Source organism: Dama dama, chromosome 15 (assembly GCF_033118175.1).
Source record: "Dama dama isolate Ldn47 chromosome 15, ASM3311817v1, whole genome shotgun sequence".
NCBI classification, from domain to species: Eukaryota; Metazoa; Chordata; class Mammalia; order Artiodactyla; family Cervidae; genus Dama; species Dama dama.
Genome location: NC_083695.1, coordinates 62880174 through 62899121, shown reverse-complemented (window position 1 = coordinate 62899121; position 18948 = coordinate 62880174). Strand labels below are relative to the sequence as shown.

General features: G+C 38.2%; 1 protein-coding gene across 3 annotated transcripts in view; it reads right to left on the bottom strand.

Moving 5' to 3' along the window:
- Positions 1 to 531: 531 nt before the first annotated feature.
- The window catches only part of LOC133070716 (cytochrome P450 2C19-like), a 40844-nt gene continuing 22427 nt past the window's right edge, over positions 532 to 18948 (bottom strand). For 2 of the 3 annotated variants that reach the window (XM_061163105.1, XM_061163108.1), the window contains 6 exons: positions 18628 to 18788; positions 17178 to 17354; positions 11368 to 11509; positions 4276 to 4463; positions 1439 to 1580; positions 532 to 713 (listed from right to left, as the gene is read on the bottom strand). In XM_061163105.1, coding sequence (XP_061019088.1) covers positions 532 to 713; positions 1439 to 1580; positions 4276 to 4463; positions 11368 to 11509; positions 17178 to 17354; positions 18628 to 18788 — 992 coding nt within the window. The remainder of the gene's footprint in view (positions 714 to 1438; positions 1581 to 4275; positions 4464 to 11367; positions 11510 to 17177; positions 17355 to 18627; positions 18789 to 18948) is intronic. The other variant, XM_061163107.1, reaches the window with a different exon arrangement.

Below are 18948 nucleotides of genomic sequence, written 5' to 3'. Positions count from 1 at the left end.
TATCATATTTTCCTATTGAGGCACACCTGAACACAATCTCTTTCAGTTTCAAATGCAAACCTCAAGTAACTCTAGGTGACATGCAGCCAAGAGAACTTTCCTGCTTAATCTCCCTAGTCCTCTGTGCTGATCACTATGAGACCAACATGACTTCTTTGGATTACTTTCCTTCCTTTCTTACTTGTATTATGCGCACCATAAGGAAACTCTGAGAACTGGCTCATCAAATTACGCCTTTTATTAGGAACATGCACTGGAATAATGACTCTCCATTGCCATATGCTAATCATCTTGTTCTATTTTGTATTGACTACATAGTGCTACTCAATAATAGATAAAGCATTAGAATATGTGATGGCCAATAAAAATGTTACAGGACATGGAGAATAGCAGGTACATTTCTGCAGTGAAACTATACCATAACAAGAAAAGAGGTTGAGAAGGCATTCCTAGGCAGAAGATGAAGAGGAAGGAAGTGAGCAATGCCCCAGATGAGAAGGGGTTGAAGACAACATCATAGGAGACACCTTCTTACAGAGGAATGAAGCAGAGCTTGTAAGGAGGTGGCACAGAAGCGAACCCATTGGCAATTGGGGTGGTGTCGATGTCCTTTGGGTCAACCACAGATTTCAAAGTAAATTTTTGTAAAATCGCTGTCAGGAATAAAAACACCTCCATGCGGGCCAGGCTCTCTCCTGCACAAATCCGTTTTCCTGAAAATAACAAACACAGAGAGTACATACTCCTTGAACACTGTGTTTCTGGCTGTCAGAAACAGACTATACAGTAACCATTGATGAATGGTTGAATGGATAAATGTAAGCCACAACAGTTAGATACACAGACATAGGCTGGATACACATGCTGTCCACATAATTTCGTATCTCAATGGCTATCCTTATTTACACAAATTTTCAATGAGCTTTGGCACTAAGCCAAGTACTTCATTAATTATTCTCATGCAATTTGCTATTTCATGTTTTCATAAATCTTTTCCTTCTCCTGGAAACACACAGTACATTGTATTTTATGTTCTTAGTCTGATGTCCCCATCATCTTTATTTCTACTCCTCACTGCCTCTATTCTCTGCTCTAGCTACGTCTTCATCAATCTTCAACACATCTTGAAGTTTCAAGTTTTACAACACATGGTTCCTTCTGGTTAAGGTGCACTTCTCTTACATTTTCAGCACCTAGCTCAACTTTTATTTCTGAATTTGAAAGAATTGGATCATCTTTCCAAAGCTTTGGTGACTTAGTCCAATAAAGAGCATATATCATGAGGAGGGAAAGTGTATGGGCATTGCAATTGCTACACCTGAGTATAGGAAAAGAGCAGTTCAACCAGCCCCTGAGTGGAAATTTTATAAGAAGTTCCAACTGATCCCTCCCCAAAGCATCTTATCCTTTGAAGTAAAGAAGGAAAAAATTTTGTTACCTGCTGAGAAAGGCATGAAGTAGTCACTCTTTTTAAAGTTACCACTCTCATCCAGGAAGTGGCCAGGGTCAAACACTCCTGGGTTAGGAAATACTTTGTCATCATACAGCACAGAAGTCAGTGATACTAATACATCCGTGCCCTGGGAGGAAAAGATGAAGATAAACTGAATTATAAAGAAGTCATGGAGCTGGAAGAAATGTTATAAATTATTTATTCCAATCTTATGACCTACAGGTGAGGAATCCTAGGTCCAAAGAAAGACAATGGCATTTTGAGCCAGACAAAGAAGTAATAAACAAGGAATAAGCTTAAGGCAAGTGACAGTGATATTGCTAATGTGGACTTCAGTGGCATTTGAAGTAGTGAGTCCATGGATCCTAGGGTGTTAGACCTTATGAATCCATTCTGTTTATCATACTGGTGTCTGTCCCCATCAGCTGCTTTATTTCTATTTTGGTTTTAACTCACCTAATATGTGGATTATGGTTTAAAATGGGGAGACTCTGTTAGAGCTTAGGATGTCTGGATTATCTGTTCATAAGGCTTTTATAAAGAGATTTCTCATCTAATTAATAATAACTTCTGTGATAATAACAGTAATATAATAACAACTCCTAGTATTTATCATTGTCATGTGGATTGTTTCTTAAAGTATATGGCAGGGTCCATTAGAGATGGATGCTAGCTTAAAAGCAAAGAAAGGATGAAAAAATAGAAAAATCATTTTATGACAATTCATCTTAGGGTCACTGACTTAAGCAACATTTACCTATTAATGCTAAAACCATAGGGTGAATGTTAAGCATGAAATTTACCAAGCTCATAGCTCAACTGGTAAAGAATCTGCCTGCAGTGCAGGAGACCCAGGTTCAATTCCTGGGTCAGGAAGATCCCCTGAAGAAGGAAATGGCAATCCACTCCAGTAATCTTGCTTGGAAAATCTCACAGAGGAGCCTGGCAGGCTACAGTCTATGGGGTCGCAAGAGTCAGATATGACTTAGTGACTAAACCACCACCACCAATATGTGCCATAGATTTTTATTAAGTGTGAATATAAAGCCAGAACTTAGGCCATGGAGAAACCTGACAGATACTATTTTATTATGTGAACAACAGTGCATAACCAATAACGAGGTAAGTGACATGATGTGGCCTCCCACCTTCCCAACTAATTTCAGTGGGAAACACAAAGCACCTATGTAGTTCTCTTGCCCAATCATAGCTGGAATCTAATTTCTAGAGAACCAGCTTGACGAATGTTTTACATGAGTATTGGCCTGGACACTTCACAAAGTGAAATGCACTGAAGGAAAACAAAGAGGGCAAAGAGAACTGGTAATGGAAGACTAAAAAGTAAAGATAGCCAGATTTCATGCTTGTTCTTTGGTTGGATATTGAGTTGAAAAGGGAAAAAAAGACTATAAAGGATATTCCAGTAAAAGTGGGAAATTTTGAAATACAGGCTGGGGGACCTCCCTGGTGGCCCAATGGCTAAGACTCATGCTTCCACTGCTTTAACATCTAAAGTTATTAATAATTTTAGTTTGTGTCAATGCCCACATTTTACTTAAAAGGGAGGTGTTATATCATTCCAAATATCCACTAGGAGAAGGATGAACATTTTGTGGAAGAATATAAACATTGCCTAAAACTCAGCATTTTCTCATTTATAACAATCGATACTCAACAAAAAGTTATTAGGCACATCAAAGGCACAGCTAGGTGACCACAAGTAGAAGAGGGGAAGACTTATAAAATATGCCCACATTAGGGAATATTTCTCATCTCACTTTATAAGGACAACATTATCTTAATATCAGAAATATGACAAGAAAATTTTGAGGAAGAAATATAGTAGACCAAAATTTTTTACTCTAAACAGAGAAGTTCTGAACAAAATGTAGCAAACCGAATTCAGCTGTGTGTATACTTATAATATATATATTTAGTGGGAACTTGAGGCCATACAATCATAGCAATAGTTGTAGAAATCAATATGAAAAAATTGTATAGCATTTATAACCTAAAAATCATAAAAAATAAAGAGGGTAAATTTTCCTAATCTAATTTTTAAAATCTACCAAAATGTACATAAAACATGCTCAGTAGTGAGAGGTTAACCTCCACTCTCCTATAGATCAGAAATGAAACAAAGATGAAACATGGATATTAACACAGATTACAGGGCAATGTATAGAAATTGCAATTAATTTAGAGAAAGATTATTAGTAATTATTTTAAAATTAGCAAGTTTCCTACCATTAAAATCATCAAATGATAAAAGCTGATATATTCCCATGTTCCAGATAAAAGAAATAGAAAGGGCCAAAAATTTTATAAAAGCAAGAATAATATTAAGCATCTAGCGGGGAAAAAAACAACAAAAGATTTGCAAGCCAATCAGTACACCAAAAAATATTGAGAGAACTATAAACCCCACAAAACTGGAAGTATATACCATATTTATTAACGCAAAGATAAAATGAGTCATGATGTTAAACTTTTCTAAATATATCAAATATAACACTGATAAAAATCCCAGCAGAGAGCTTTGGTTAATTGACAAACTAGTATTAACATTGTTTAGAAAAGTAAACAGCTAAGATCAGAAAAACAATATTAACAAAGCAGAACAAATTTGGGAGACTTACACTGCTACCTGTCAAAATCTGTTATAGCTTTCTAAACTAACCTGGAAACAATACACAAACCATTGAATTGCTACACATATGATTTTTGTGCTTCTCTCATCTGTGTTCATTAAGGATTGCACCCATACCATGAAATGGGAATATCAAGACCACTGAAGTCACTGTAAGAGAAATCAATCTAACCTTGGGGATGATGTAGTTTCTGAATTCAACGTCTCGGGTCACCATATGGGGTAGACTGGAAGGGATCAGGTCAATGTATCTCTGGATCTCGTGGACCACAGCATCCATGTAGGGCATGTGGCTTCTGTCCTGCATGCAGGGGCTCCGGTGTCTTCCAATCACATGGTCAATCTCTTCCTGGACCTTAGCTGATAAGAGATAGTATGACTAATGCAAAAAAGAAAAACGCATATCACATTTGCATACCAATTCAGGGATCAGTCCAGTTCAGTTGCTTAGCCATGTCTGACTCTTTGCACTCCATGGACCTCAGTACACCAGTCTTTCCTGTCCATTACCAATCCCCAGAGCTTCCTCAAACTCATGTCCATTGAGTTGGTGATGCCATCCAACCATCTCCTTCCTTGTCGTCCCCTTCTCTTCCTGCCTTCAAACTTTCCCAGCATCAGGGATTTTTCCAATAAGTCAGTTCTTCGCATCAGGTGGCCAAAGTATTGGAGTTTCAGCTTCAGCATCAGTCCTTACAATGAATATTCAGGACTGAATTTAGGGATACACGAGGCATTATGAAGGTGTTCCAACATCATTATAAATATCAGTTAGGACTTCCCTGGTGATCCAGTGGATAAGAATCTGCCTGCCAATGCAGGGAGCACGTGTTCAATCTCTGGTCTGGAAGATTCCATATACTGCGGGGCAACTGAGCCCTGAGCCTCGCAATTACTGAGCCTATGTGTTGTCACTACTGAAGCCTGTGTGCCCTAGAGCCTGTGCTCCACAACAAGAGAAGCCATCACAATGAGAAGCCTGAATACAGCGACTAGAAAGTAGCCTCAGTCGCTAAAACTAGAGAAAGCCCACATGCAACAACAAAGACCCAGCACAGCCAAAACTAAATGAATAAATAATTTTTTTTTTAAATCAGTTACATGCCGAGAAGTACACCCAGACATAGAGAGAAAATGACTGTAATATAGATGTATGTAAGTCTCCTAAAAACTAGGCTTACGATGCATCTATACATATCTCTATATAAACATACATGATAAAACAAATGATGAACTGTTTTAAAATATAAACAGAACATAACCTCAAGACATTATAGTCCTTGCTGAAAGAAAAATAGGAATCAGATGTTAATTTTTAACAAAATAATATAGAGGTAGAAAAGTTAAATTACACATGTTTTTGTGTATTTGTGTATTTGTACACAAATTTGCAATGGTACTCTTTTCATCTTCCAATTTCCATAAGCCACCACACTGAGTATTCTAGCAGTTTCTTCTGAAATTGATGCTATATTTCTAAATAATAATTCACTGTTTCTATTTTTAACATACCTATTTCTAGACAATATTGTCCTATGGGAGATGATAATTTATTAGTATAGCTCCATCTCCACTCCATACAGAACACACATAACATACTTAATTCCTGTTACTCCATTTCCCCCAATATATTTAGATCACAACTTTTGGCTGTTAGAATTTCATTTTATCATCATTCTGACTACATAGACAAAGCTTCCTGATCAGACAACTATGATTAGGTTTAATTTTTTGTATTTTCTTGGACTTAAATATGTCTCTTTATTTCATCTTATACATTTCTGTATCTTGATCTAGAATTATTTCCAAATACTGAGATAAATATTCCAAACTCCAAATAATAATTTTCCTTTTATAAGGAAATCTCAGATCATCAATCACTTCTCTTTTGTTTGGTGTCTCCCTTCATAGCTGCTTTATCTATCTAATCCATTTTGAAGTGGATATTTTCTATGACTGATACCTAGCAATAGTCCTGACACTTTCATCCTCCTTCATGAGTTCTCAAGATGTCTGGAGCCATGACTTCCTATGACATGATTCAGGCATTTGGATGAGAAAAGGGAAAGAGTGGATAAAAATTTTGTCAAACACACTTGTCTGAAATTACCCTTTATAAAATCAATACCCAGTTTGATAGTTGCTCTTGAATTCTGATGCTGTTGTGAACTCTAATCCTTTATCTATGACCTGCTAAATTTCTCTGAAAGTTTTTGCAATTTCCTCTTTTATCCTGGTGTTCTGAAGTTTCACGACCCTCTATCTTGGGGTGAATGTTTTTATTTCATTCACTCTGCTAGACACATTAAGAGAATTATCTATCTACATGGAAATATTTGGAGGTCTTTTCTCCAGAGTGTTCACTCTCTGGAGTTTTTCTCTTGCTGCTGAATTTCAGGAAGCAGGATGCAGAAAGGAGCTGAGTCTGAATTCAAGATGTGAATTCTTCCCTACACTTTCTTCCACACTGTGACCTCACTCTTTCCTCCTGTCTCTGCCCAGTGTCCTGGGCATAGGGCCTCTTAGATTCCACTTCTCTAGAGAATAAACCTCTCTCATCCTATTGGGGGAACACAGCGATCTGAAAAACTGAAAGTGTTAGTCTCTCAGTCATGTCCAACTCTTTGTGATCCCATGGACTGTAGCCTTCCAGGTTCCTCTGTCTATGGAATTCTCCAGGGAAGAATACTGGAGTGGATTACCTTTCCCTTCTCCAGGGGATCTTTCCAACCAAGGGATTGAACCTGGGTCTCCTGCATTGCAGTCAGATTCTTTACTTTCTGAGCCTCTAGGGAGCTGTCAGAGTTGTGGCTAGGTGAGCTACTTTTATCAGCCTTTGTCTCCCTCTATTCTGCTTGACAACTGCTGCTTCTAAATGCTGAAACTTACAGGATGGTAGGGATATAAATAAGTTTTCCTAATTATGTATCTTCTTTTTCTGACATTTAGGACACAACTTAATCTTCTCTGTGCTGTGCTTAGTCACTCAGTTGTGTCTGACTCTTTGCCACCCCATGGACTGTAACCTGCCAGGCTCTTCTGTCAATGGGGATTCTCCAGGCAAGAATACTATAGTAGGTTGCCATGCCCTCCTCCAGGGGATCTTCCCAACCCAGGGATCAAACTCAGGCCTCTCGCATTGGAGATGGATTCTTTATCATCTCAGCTACCAGGGAAGTCCAAGAATACTGGTTGGGGAGACTATCCCTTCCCCAGGGGAACATTCCTGACCAAGAAATCAAACGAGGGTCTCCTGCATTGCAGGTGGGTTCTTTACCAAGCGAGCTACCAGGGAAATATCTTCCTTTTCTGATATTTAGGATACAACTTCATCTTCTCTACTGACTTCATTATTACCCTTCAATATGTTCTCTGTGTTTTAGAAATTTGTTAAAGATCTATCCGTGGCTGTTTCCTGGCCTCCTCTTGTCCAACTTTAGAAGACTGATTCTCATTTGTAATAGTTTATAGTCATTGTAGAGACATCCTGACACATGACAGGACATTGTTTCTAAATTGCTGTGAATAATCATAACTCTTTATTTTTTTTATTATTATTATTTTTTATTATTTTTATTTTTTTTTTCCAGTGGGTTTTGTCATACATTGATATGAATCAGCCATGGATTTACATGTATTCCCAATCCCGATCCCCCCTCCCACCTCCCTCTCCACCCAATTCCTCTGGGTCTTCCCAGTGCACCAGGCCGGAGCACTTGTCTCGTGCATCCCACCTGGGCTGGTGATCTGTTTCACCATAGATAGCATACATGCTGTTCTTTTGAAATATCCCACCCTCACATTCTCCCACAAAGTTCAAAAGTCTGTTCTGTATTTCTGTGTCTCTTTTTCTGTTCTGCATATAGGGTTATTGTTATCACCTTTCTAAATTCCATATACATGTGTCAGTATGCTGTAATGTTCTTTATCTTTCTGGCTTACTTCACTCTGTATAATGGGCTCCAGCTTCATCCATCTCATTAGGACTGGTTCAAATGAATTCTTTTTAATGGCTGAGTAATATTCCATGGTGTATATGTACCACAGCTTCCTTATCCATTCATCTGCTGATGGGCATCTAGGTTGCTTCCATGTCCTGGCTATTATAAACAGTGCTGTGATGAACAATGGGGTGCACGTGTCTCTTTCAGATCTGGTTTCCTCAGTGTGTATGCCCAGAAGTGGGATTGCTGGGTCATATGGCAGTTCTATTTCCAGTTTTTTAAGAAATCTCCACACTGTTTTCCATAGCGGCTGTACTAGTTTGCATTCCCACCAACAGTGTAAGAGGGTTCCCTTTTCTCCACACCCTCTCCAGCATTTATTGCTTGTAGACTTTTGGATAGCAGCCATCCTGACTGGCGTGTAATGGTACCTCATTGTGGTTTTGATTTGCATTTCTCTAATAATGAGTGATGTTGAGCATCTTTTCATGTGTTTGTTAGCCACCTGTATGTCTTCTTTGGAGAAATGTCTGTTTAGTTCTTTGGCCCATTTTTTGATTGGGTCATTTATTTCTCTGGAATTGAGCTTCAGGAGTTGCTTGTATATTTTTGAGATTAATCCTTTGTCTGTTTCTTCATTTGCTATTATTTTCTCCCAATCTGAGGGCTGTCTTTTCACCTTACTTATAGTTTCCTTTGTAGTGCAAAAGCTTTTAAGTTTCATTAGGTCCCATTTGTTTAGTTTTGCTTTTATTTCCAATATTCTGGGAGATGGGTCATAGACATAACTCTTTAAATGTAAGTATTATATAATGTTCTTTGCAAAAGATAAAATTATAGACCACCAAAATTCTTATTTTGGGAAGCACTGTTTCTCCACAACCAGACTTCTGGATTAATAAAACATCTTTACAGGCACCTTAAACCTGAATAGTACAATTTCTTGTGAATCTAAATTTTTGGATCACTTCCCAGAAAGTAGACACTATCTCTGGCTACCTCTCTACATTTCTAGGATTTCCATTCAGGCTTCAGTAAGGAGAGTTTCCATAGAAGGAAATGGCAACCCACTCCAGTATTCTTTCCTGGAGAATCCCAGGGACAGAGGATCCTGGTGAGCTGCCATCAATGGGGTCACACAGAGTTGGACACAATTGAAGCGACTTAGCAGCAGCAGCAGCAGCAAGGAGAGTTTCCATTTTCCCTACCCTGGCTTTAGAACACTGCATTTTCAGAATGAGGTGGCAACAAAGTGGCCTTTCCATAATAAAGCCATTATGCAGTCCAAGGCCAATTCATGCTGGGAGTGCCTGCTACAGGTGAAGTGAAGTGAAGTGAAGTGAAGTCGCTCAGTCGTGTCCGACCCTTTGCGACCCCATGGACTGTAGCCTACCAGGATCCTCAGTCCATGGGATTTTCCAGGCAAGAATACTGGGCTACAATGACCTCCCATGAAATCCAGATGTTGCTTTATCACTTTTGTTACTTTCCACAGTGTCTTCACTCCTGTCTGTCATCTTCCTGTATTATGTAAAGATGTCACAACACCATTCCTTCATTAAATCTGAAAACATTAAGCTGCTCAAACAGAGATTGATATTAAGAAGAGGTGGCAAGAATACACAGGAAGAACTGTACAAAAAAGATCTTCATGACCCAGATAATCACGATGGTGTGATCACTCACCTAGAGCCAGACATCCTGGAATGTGAAGACAAGTGGGCCTTAGAAAGCATCACTATGAACAAAGCTAGTGGAGGTGATGGAATCCCAGGTGAACTATTTCAAATCCTGAAAGATGATGTTGTGACAGTGCTGCACTCAATATACCACCAAATTTGGAAAACTCAGCAGTGGCCACAGGACTGGAAAAGGTCAGTTTTCATTCCAATCCCAAAGAAAGGCAATGCCAAAGAATGCTCAAACTACTGCACAATTGCATTCATCTCACACACTAGTAAAGTAATGCTCAAAATTCTCCAAGCCAGGCTTCAGCAATAGGTGAACCGAGAACTTCCAGATGTTCAAGCTGGATTTAGAAAAGGCAGAGGAACCAGAGATCAAATTGCCAACATCCGCCTGATCATTGAAAAAGCAAGAGAGTTCCAGAAAAACATCTATTTCTGCTTTATTGACTGTGTGGATCACAATAAAATGTGGAAAATTATAGAAGAGATGGGAATACCAGACCACCTGACCCACCTCTTGAGAAACCTATATGCAGGTCAGGAAGCAGCAGTTAGAACTGGACATGGACAAACACACTGTTTCCAAATAGGAAAAGGAGTATGTCAAGGCTGTATATTGTCACCCTGCTTATTTAACTTATATGCAGAGTACATCATGAGAAAAACTGGGCTGCCTGAAGCACAAGCTGGAATCAAGACTGCTGGGAGAAATATCAATAACCTCAGATATGCAGATGACACCACCCTTATGGCAGAAAGTGAAGAGGAACTAAAAAGCCTCTTGATGAAAGTGAAAGCGGAGAGGGAAAAACTTGGCTTAAAGCTCAACATTCAGAAAACTAATTACATGGCATCTGGTCCCATCAGTTCATCAGGAATAGATGGGGAAACAGTGGAAACAGCATCAGACTTTATTTTCTGGGGCTCCAAAATCACTGCAGATGGTGATTGAAGCCATGATATTAAAAGACGCTTACTCCAAAAAAAAAAAAAAAAAAAAAAAAAGACGCTTACTCCTTTGAAGGAAAGATATGACCAACCTAGATAGCACATTAAAAAGTAGAGACATTACTTTGCCAATAAAGGTCTGCCTAGTCAAGGCTATGGTTTTTCCAGTGGTCATGTATGGATGTGAGAGTTGGACTGTGAAGAAGGTTGAGTGCCAAAAAATTGATGCTTTTGAACTGTGGTGTTGAAGAAGACTCTTGAGAGTCGCTTGGACTACAACGAGATCCAACCAGTCCATCCTAAAGGAGATCAGTCCTGGGTGTTCTTTGGAAGGACTGATGCTGAAGCTGAAACTCCAGTACTTGGGCCACCTCATGCAAAGAGTTGACTCATTGGAAAATACCCTGATGCTGGGAGGGTTTGGTGGCAGGAGGAGAAGGTGACGACAGAGGATGAGCTGGCTTCATGGCATCACCAACTCAATGGCCATGCATTTGAGTAAACTCCCGGCATTGGTGATGGACAGGGAGGCCTGGCGTGCTGCAATTCATGGGGTCGCAAGGAGTCGGATATGACTGAACAACTGAAATGAACTGAACTGAACTAAGAGCAACAAGATGGAAGACAATCCCAGTCTCTTTCCAATATCTCTTCTGCAATCACCCAGCTCGCCATGTATCATACCTGTGACCTCTGGGTGCTTTAGCAGTAGGAGGAGCCCATATCTCAGAGTGGTGCTTGTCGTCTCTGTCCCAGCTCCAAACAAATCAAATACAGTGGTTGTCAAGTTTTCAAAAGTAAACTCCAATTGCTGATTTTGTTTTTCCTAGGAATGATTTGATAAAATTGTTTGACAAGCTAGTTTATCAGAATTGCCCTTAATCCAAAATAGCTCATGGTGTTTTAAAATTAAGGCAACATACAAACTACTTGGCAATTACAGGAAAAAAAAAAAAAAACCACTGTATAGAAAAACAAAATACTATAGATCAGTTGACTCAAATGTCATTTTCTCCTGCCTTATTCCTCATTTGCCTAAAAGTTCCATTCATTAGCCTCTTTTGCATTTAGGTAGTGGTTTTCATGGTAAAGAATCTTCCTGCAATGTAGGAGACTGAAATTTGACTCCTGGGTAGGGAAGATCCCCTGGAGAAGGCAATGGCTTCTCCATCCCCTGGATGTTGGAATGGCCACCCACTCCAGTATTCTTGCCTGGAGTATTCCATGGACAGGCTTCCATGAAGCCTGGCGGGCTACAGTCCATGAAGTTGCAAAGAGGCAGACACAACCAAGTGACTAACACATTCACTTTCAGGCTATGGAGCTTAATTTTTTGCAAACAAGATATAATTAGAAGCCTACTGGTACATTTCCTCTTTCTTACTCAAAACAAGTATTTGATAGATTGAAAGTGAAGGCATGGAAAAAGATAGTCCATACAAATGGAAATCAAAAGAAAGCTGGAGTAGCAATACTCATATTGGACAAAATAGACTTTAAAATAAAGACTGGGATTTCCCTGGTGGTCCAGTGACTAAGATTCTGCACTCCCAACACAGGCGGCCCAGGTTTGATCCCTTGTTGGGGAAATAAATCTCACATGCTGCAACTAAGTGCTTGCATGCCACAATTAGAAGATCCTGCATGCCACAACTAAGACCTGGCACAGCTAAATAAATAAAGATAAACAAGTAGATTAAATAAAGACTGTTACAAGAGACAAGGAAGGACAGTACATAATAATCAAGGATCAATCCAAGAAGATGTAACAGTTGTAAATACATATGCACCCAACATAGGAGCACCTCAGTGTATCAGGCAAATGCTAACAGCCATTAAAGGGGAAATCTATAGTAACAAAATAATAGTGGGCAACTTAAACTTACAGCACTGGACAGATCATCCAGACAGAAAATTAAGAAGGAAACACAAGCCTTAAATAACCCATTAGACTAGATAAACTTACTGTCCTAGATATTAATTGGACATTTCATTCAAAGGCAGCAGAATATACTTTTTTGTCAAGCAGACATGGAACATTCCCCAGGATATCATCTTGGGTCACAAATCAAAACTCCGTAAATTTTAGAAAATTGAAATCATATCAAGAAACTTTTCCAACAACAAGGCTATGAGATTTAGATATCAATTACAGGGGAAAGTGTGTAAAACACAAACACATGGAGGCTGAACAATATGTTGTTAAATAACCAATGGATCAAACATGACTGAGCACACACCCACCACACTGCAACCAATGGTATTATACATGATATTATACACAGAAAATCCTAAAGATGTTACCATAAAACTATTAGATTTCATTGATGAATTTGGTAAAGTTGCAGGATACAACATTAATACATAGAAAAGAAATCTCTTTCATTCTTATACACTAACAATGAAAGATCAGAATGAGAAATGAAGGAAACAGACTCATTTGTCATCACATCAAAAAGAATAAAGTATCTAGGCATAAACCTACCTAACGAGGCAAAAGATCTGTACTCAGAAAACTATAAGATCCCAATGAAAAAATCAAAGATGACATAAACAGATGGAGAGATATATCATGTTAGTGGATCAGAAGAATCAATATTGTGAAAATTACTATATGACCCAAGGCAATCTACAGATTCATGTAATCCCTATCAAATTACCAAGGGCATTTTTTCACAGAATTAGAACAACAACAAAAAAAGCACTTGACAAGTAAAAGTAAACTGGCTGTTTTCAATACTGAGTAGAAGGACTGTTAACATGCAAAAACATTGTGAACCTGTCCTTAGGCCAGTATTAACTTCACGATGCATTTGCAACCTCCAGTGGTCCAGTGCCATGTCTAATATTATGTAATAAACACACTGAAGGGAGACCAAACACTCTGAATGAGTATACTTATTAGAGAAAGAGTCATTGCCTTTGACTTTACACAAGCTATAAGCTTGTCAATTCAAAACTATTCAAAGTCAGTAAGAAATGCAGTGAACTCATAAAACAATACTAGTATTTTCATTTCTTGAATTGGATTTGAAGATAAAGTGGTTGTGTGTACATAGCCTATCATTATTAGGCTATAGAAAACACTGCTGAAAGGAATTATATAAAACAATGTTGAAAGATTAAAGAAAACTTATATAAATAAAGGTCTTCCCAGGTGGCGCTAGTGGTAAAGAACCCACTGGCCAGTGCAGGTAGATGGAAGAGACACAGGTTTGATAACTGAGTTGGGAAGATCTCTAGGAGGAGGGCGTGGCAACTCACTCCAGTATTCTTGCCTGGAGGATCCCATGGACAGGGGAGCCTGGCAGGCTGCAGTCCACAGAGTCAGATAGGACTGAAGTGACTTAGCATGCATATAAATAAAAAACCTTTCTTAATGTAGATCAAAACACTCAGTATTGTTATGATAGCTTTACTGAATTAATGTCCCAAAGAAGGCAGATAGGAAGTTTCAGAAATCCATCCCTCCACTGAAACAACTGGCCATGCACAAAGTATCTGAGCGACTACTTTGGGACTCTGTAAAACTAGTTAGACACTTGCAGCCGATGTGCTTAAGTGCAATGTTTCGTAAATGTGACATTTCCCATGCTGCCTAACACTCCTCATAACCCAGTTCCAAGGCAGACAGTTATGGAAACCATGGACTGTATTTGTGGTGTAGCCAGTGGATCTCAGAGCAGGAAACTAGACCACATTCTTCTACATTGGGACTGTGTGTTTGGATCATTGAGAGGCTGGCACAGAGAAAAACCACTGTTTCAATCTCCATGGCTTTCATTGAAAACATAAAGAGAATGCCTTCTTTTCCTATTGATATTTAGGTACAGGTATTTAAGAGAATCTTTGTAAGGTCACTATCCAACTATGGAGATAATAGAACAGAAAGTCAAGTGACCATACAAGATAATAAAGTAGTCTTGGCAAAAATAATCTGGAAAAGTTACTACAAAAAGAAATGAATACAGTCTTCATCAAATAACAATAACAATTGTTAGAAGAGTGTAAAATCTTATTTCCAGAGTTATCACATCATATAAAACTTGTAAGTATAGTCCAGTAACAGCTGAAAAAAAATGGACACAAACCACTCTTGAGGAAGCCCAGACACTGGAATTACTAGATTAAAGATGCATGTTAAAAGATACATGTTAAAGATACTAGATAAGATATTAAACATATTAACATGTTAAAGATACATGTTAAAGATACATGTTAAAGATACTAGATAAGATACATGTCTTAAGTATGTGCAAAGAGATGAATTAAACCATGTACATAGAACTAAGAATATCAGAAAAGTATCAGAACAATAGGGAATATCAATAATGAGAACAACATTATAATAAAGAACCAATAGAAATTTGGGAGCTAAAAGTACAATACCAGAAAGATTTTAAAATTTACCAGAAAGTTTCTGGCATTGTACTTTTTACAATAAACAGTAGTAAACTGAAGTAAATCATTCACTACATCTAATCATTTTAAACTGTGTAGATAAATATCACATTTACAATGGAATATAATATAGCCATAAAAAGGAAGGAAACCTTGCCATTTATGATTGTGTGGATGGGACTTGAAGGCATTATGCTAAATGGAATAAATCAGGAAGAGAAAATAAAATATCATATTATTTCACCTATACATGGGCTATAGGCTTTCTCAGTGGTGCAGTGCTAAAGAATTCACCTACCAAAGCAGGAGACACAAGAGACCTGGGTTCAAATCCCTGGGTTAGGAAGATCCCCTGTAATAGGAAATAGCAGCTCGCTTCAATATTTTTGCCTGGAAAATCCCATGGACAGAAGAGCTTCATGGGCTACAGTCCATGGGGTCACAAAGAGTTCAGATACAACCGAGTGACTGAGCATGCACACATACGTGGACTATAAAATAAAAACCTGAACTCATAAACGCAGAGAACACATTGGTGGCTATCAGAGATGAAGAGGGGTCAAAAATGAATGAACGTGGTCAAAATTACAAACTTCCAGTTGTAAAATATAAATAAGTCCTAAGGATGTACTATACAGCATGATAACTATAGTTAATACTGTATTGTAAATTTGCAAGTTGCTAGGAGTGTAAATCTTAAAAATTCTTATCACAAGAAAAAAATGCAATTATATGTGAGATGGATGTTATTTAGACTTATCTTGGTGGTCATTTTGCAATACATGCATATATTGAATCTTTATGTTGTACATCTAAAGCTAATATGTTATATGTTTATTATATTAATTCCTCAAATTAGAAATAAAAATGTACATTGTTTACAAGAAAGTCACTTAAGACCCAAATACACATTGAATGGGAAAGAAGAAAAAAGATATTGCAAGATTGAGTAGCCAAATAAAGTCTTAAGAAGGCCTGTCCTCAAGAGAAGCTAGTTAACCAGAGCCTCACCTGCTGGGGTTTTATCAGACACTAACCAACTTGAGGGTGGAGAAATATCCCATCCAGTTATCTCTAGCATTCCATGTGGGAGAAGTGAAATTCCCAGCTCTAGCCCACTCTCGCTTTCCTGCCCCATCTAAGGAGGGAGAAAAACACTGAGAAACACACATGAAGTTTACAGTCCAGAGGCATAGACTCATTAAAATTTTGCAATCCTTATCAAACTCACTACTGCCTTCTTGGTATAAATTGACAAGTTTATTCTAATATCCACATGGAAATTTAAGAGACCACTAATGCCAAAACTACCTTTAGAAAGAACAACAAAGTTAAGTTACATTTCAATTTCAAAATTAACTACAAAGCTAGTAATTAAGACCACCAGATGATGTGATACTGACATAAGGAGTGGCAGAGATTATTGACATAGAATTGAGATTACACAAATAAACCCCCATATTTTGAGTCAACTGATTATTGAGAAGGATGTCAAGATGACTCATGTAGGAAAAAGTCTTTTCCACAAATGGTGCTCACAGACACCAACTTCCAACTCCATATCTATGCCAACCCATTTTACTTTACACTCAATTAAAGCTTCTCTCTTCCATCCACCTACTCTTTCCCATCACACTTCTCTGCACTGCTGAATACAGCATACACCCATCTGAAATTCCCTCCCCTGTCCTTCAATGCAAATATATTATTATATTTCCAACCACTGGACATACAGGAAGGCCAGCTGCCTTAAACCATTCTTTTCCATTCGCTCACACAGTGTGTGCAATTACCATGACCATCTTCATATTACAGCATGATATTTTGTATTTTCTCAAAATAATCGGACACAACTTAGCGAATAAACAAATTGTTTATAATTGTTTATATTTCACCTGAGGTGTCATTCTGTCTCTCTTTGGGTAGATTCTTAGTGCACAAAGAGCAGGATCAATTTTTCTACTTATCATGCACACAATGGGTATTTAAAATGCTTGCCTGACCATTAAAATAACTCTGGTGAATACAGAACTAGTCACTGAACCACAGAATGCACAATCGATCAGATAACTGAACTGTCATTAACATTTTACCTGCTCCATTCTGATCAGGAAACAATCAATATAGTCCCGAGGGTTGTTAATATCCAGGGATGCTTTGTGTTCCATTGCTTTCTCCAACACATAACTTTTTAAATCAGCAACATTTTTAAGTACTTTGTTATGACTTCCTGGTAAATAATCAATGAGTGCAGGGAAATTATTGCAAACCTAGGAGAGAAACAACTGTTTATTAAATAAAGATCACTTTAATAATAATTCTATACCATATGCCAAACCCTGGTCAGAAATGGTATTATAAGTATTAATATAATATGGTCTCTGTATTGAGGGAAATTCTTACCTTATAGGTACACAATTTGCTATACTGATAGATGTCTATGAGGGAGAACATTCTGACCAGGGATCAAAGATGATAAACATTTCCTATAATCATATAATCATATATTTTATGTATAGCATAAAAGCACTGTTATAAAAATTATCTCATTTTCTTATATCAACTCTTCCCTACTATCATGAAATATGGGATGGCATGAAATACTAAGACTCACTTTTTGTAGATGACAAACAGCAGAGGTTAAGAGTGTTTGGACAACCTGATATCCAGTCCAGAGCTGGTCTCTGACGTTTCTGCTGCTATCTCATAGACTCAAACATAAAATCATATTTCAGGATTGAAAGAATGCTAAAGTTATAACCAACCTAGACAACATATTAAAAAACAGAGACATTACCTTGCCAGCAAAGGTCCACCTGGTCAAGGTTAAAAAAAAAAAAAAAAAAACATGAAACTCAACTCAATGTGATAAAGTCACTGGGACCCAGAGCAATTAAGTGACCTCTGCAAGGTCATGTCATTGTCTTTTAGGTAGAGGGCAGAACATGTCAGCTCAGCAAATCTACACCTGTGATGTTGGTTTGTGGTACCTACACCAAAAAACCCCAATCACCTTTATCATCCCCAAAGCAATTACATTGTCAGTTAAGATGCAAACTGAAGCACCAAACATTCCTGTCCTAGTCAGTGTCCCCTGGCAGTACTCTCCCCCTTGAGACATTCTTTTCCTTTCCAAACACAGATATTTCTGCCAACTTAATGTGCTAAAGAAGTCCTTACGTGGTGACTGGGTGACAAGACTTGTGGGCAATGGAAGGCTTTCCAGGACACGGAAGTCCTTCTACTGCTGTAGGCATACTATCAGGAAGCTACCAAAATAGTTTATGGAAAGTGGCTTTGGAAATTGGTGGGAAAACCGCAGAACAGTGTCAATAGGACTGAATTACAGTTCTGTATTCTGGGCATGAATTTTCCTGTCTATCATTAAAGTGCTCCACCATCATCCCCAGATGAGCACTCTGTGATTCTCAGCTCTGGGCAGGACTGTGCTGTTCACACATTCACCTCACAGCTTGGTGTATCTGGACCTCATGGAGAAAAGAGCAGAAATGATTCCCAGAGAAGAAAGGACCTTGACCTCACCTGAACCCATGGAGAGCTCACAATCCTGACGTTTTCATTCAATTTTTCCATTAGATCTAGTAAAATCGGATCTTTATAATCAAAACGGTTCTGGAAAATAATGGAGCAGATCACATTGCAGGGAGCACAGCCCAGGATGAAAGTGGGGTCACAGGGCAACCCTAAAGAATAACAAACAATTTAAACATGTCATTAAAACATACACGAGACATTTGTATTTAAGATAACAGGTAAAGGTAATTTTAGGAACTCTAAAGCAATATTTTGGGCTTCCTTGTGGCTCAGTTGGTAAAGAATATGCCTACAGTGCAGGAGACCTGG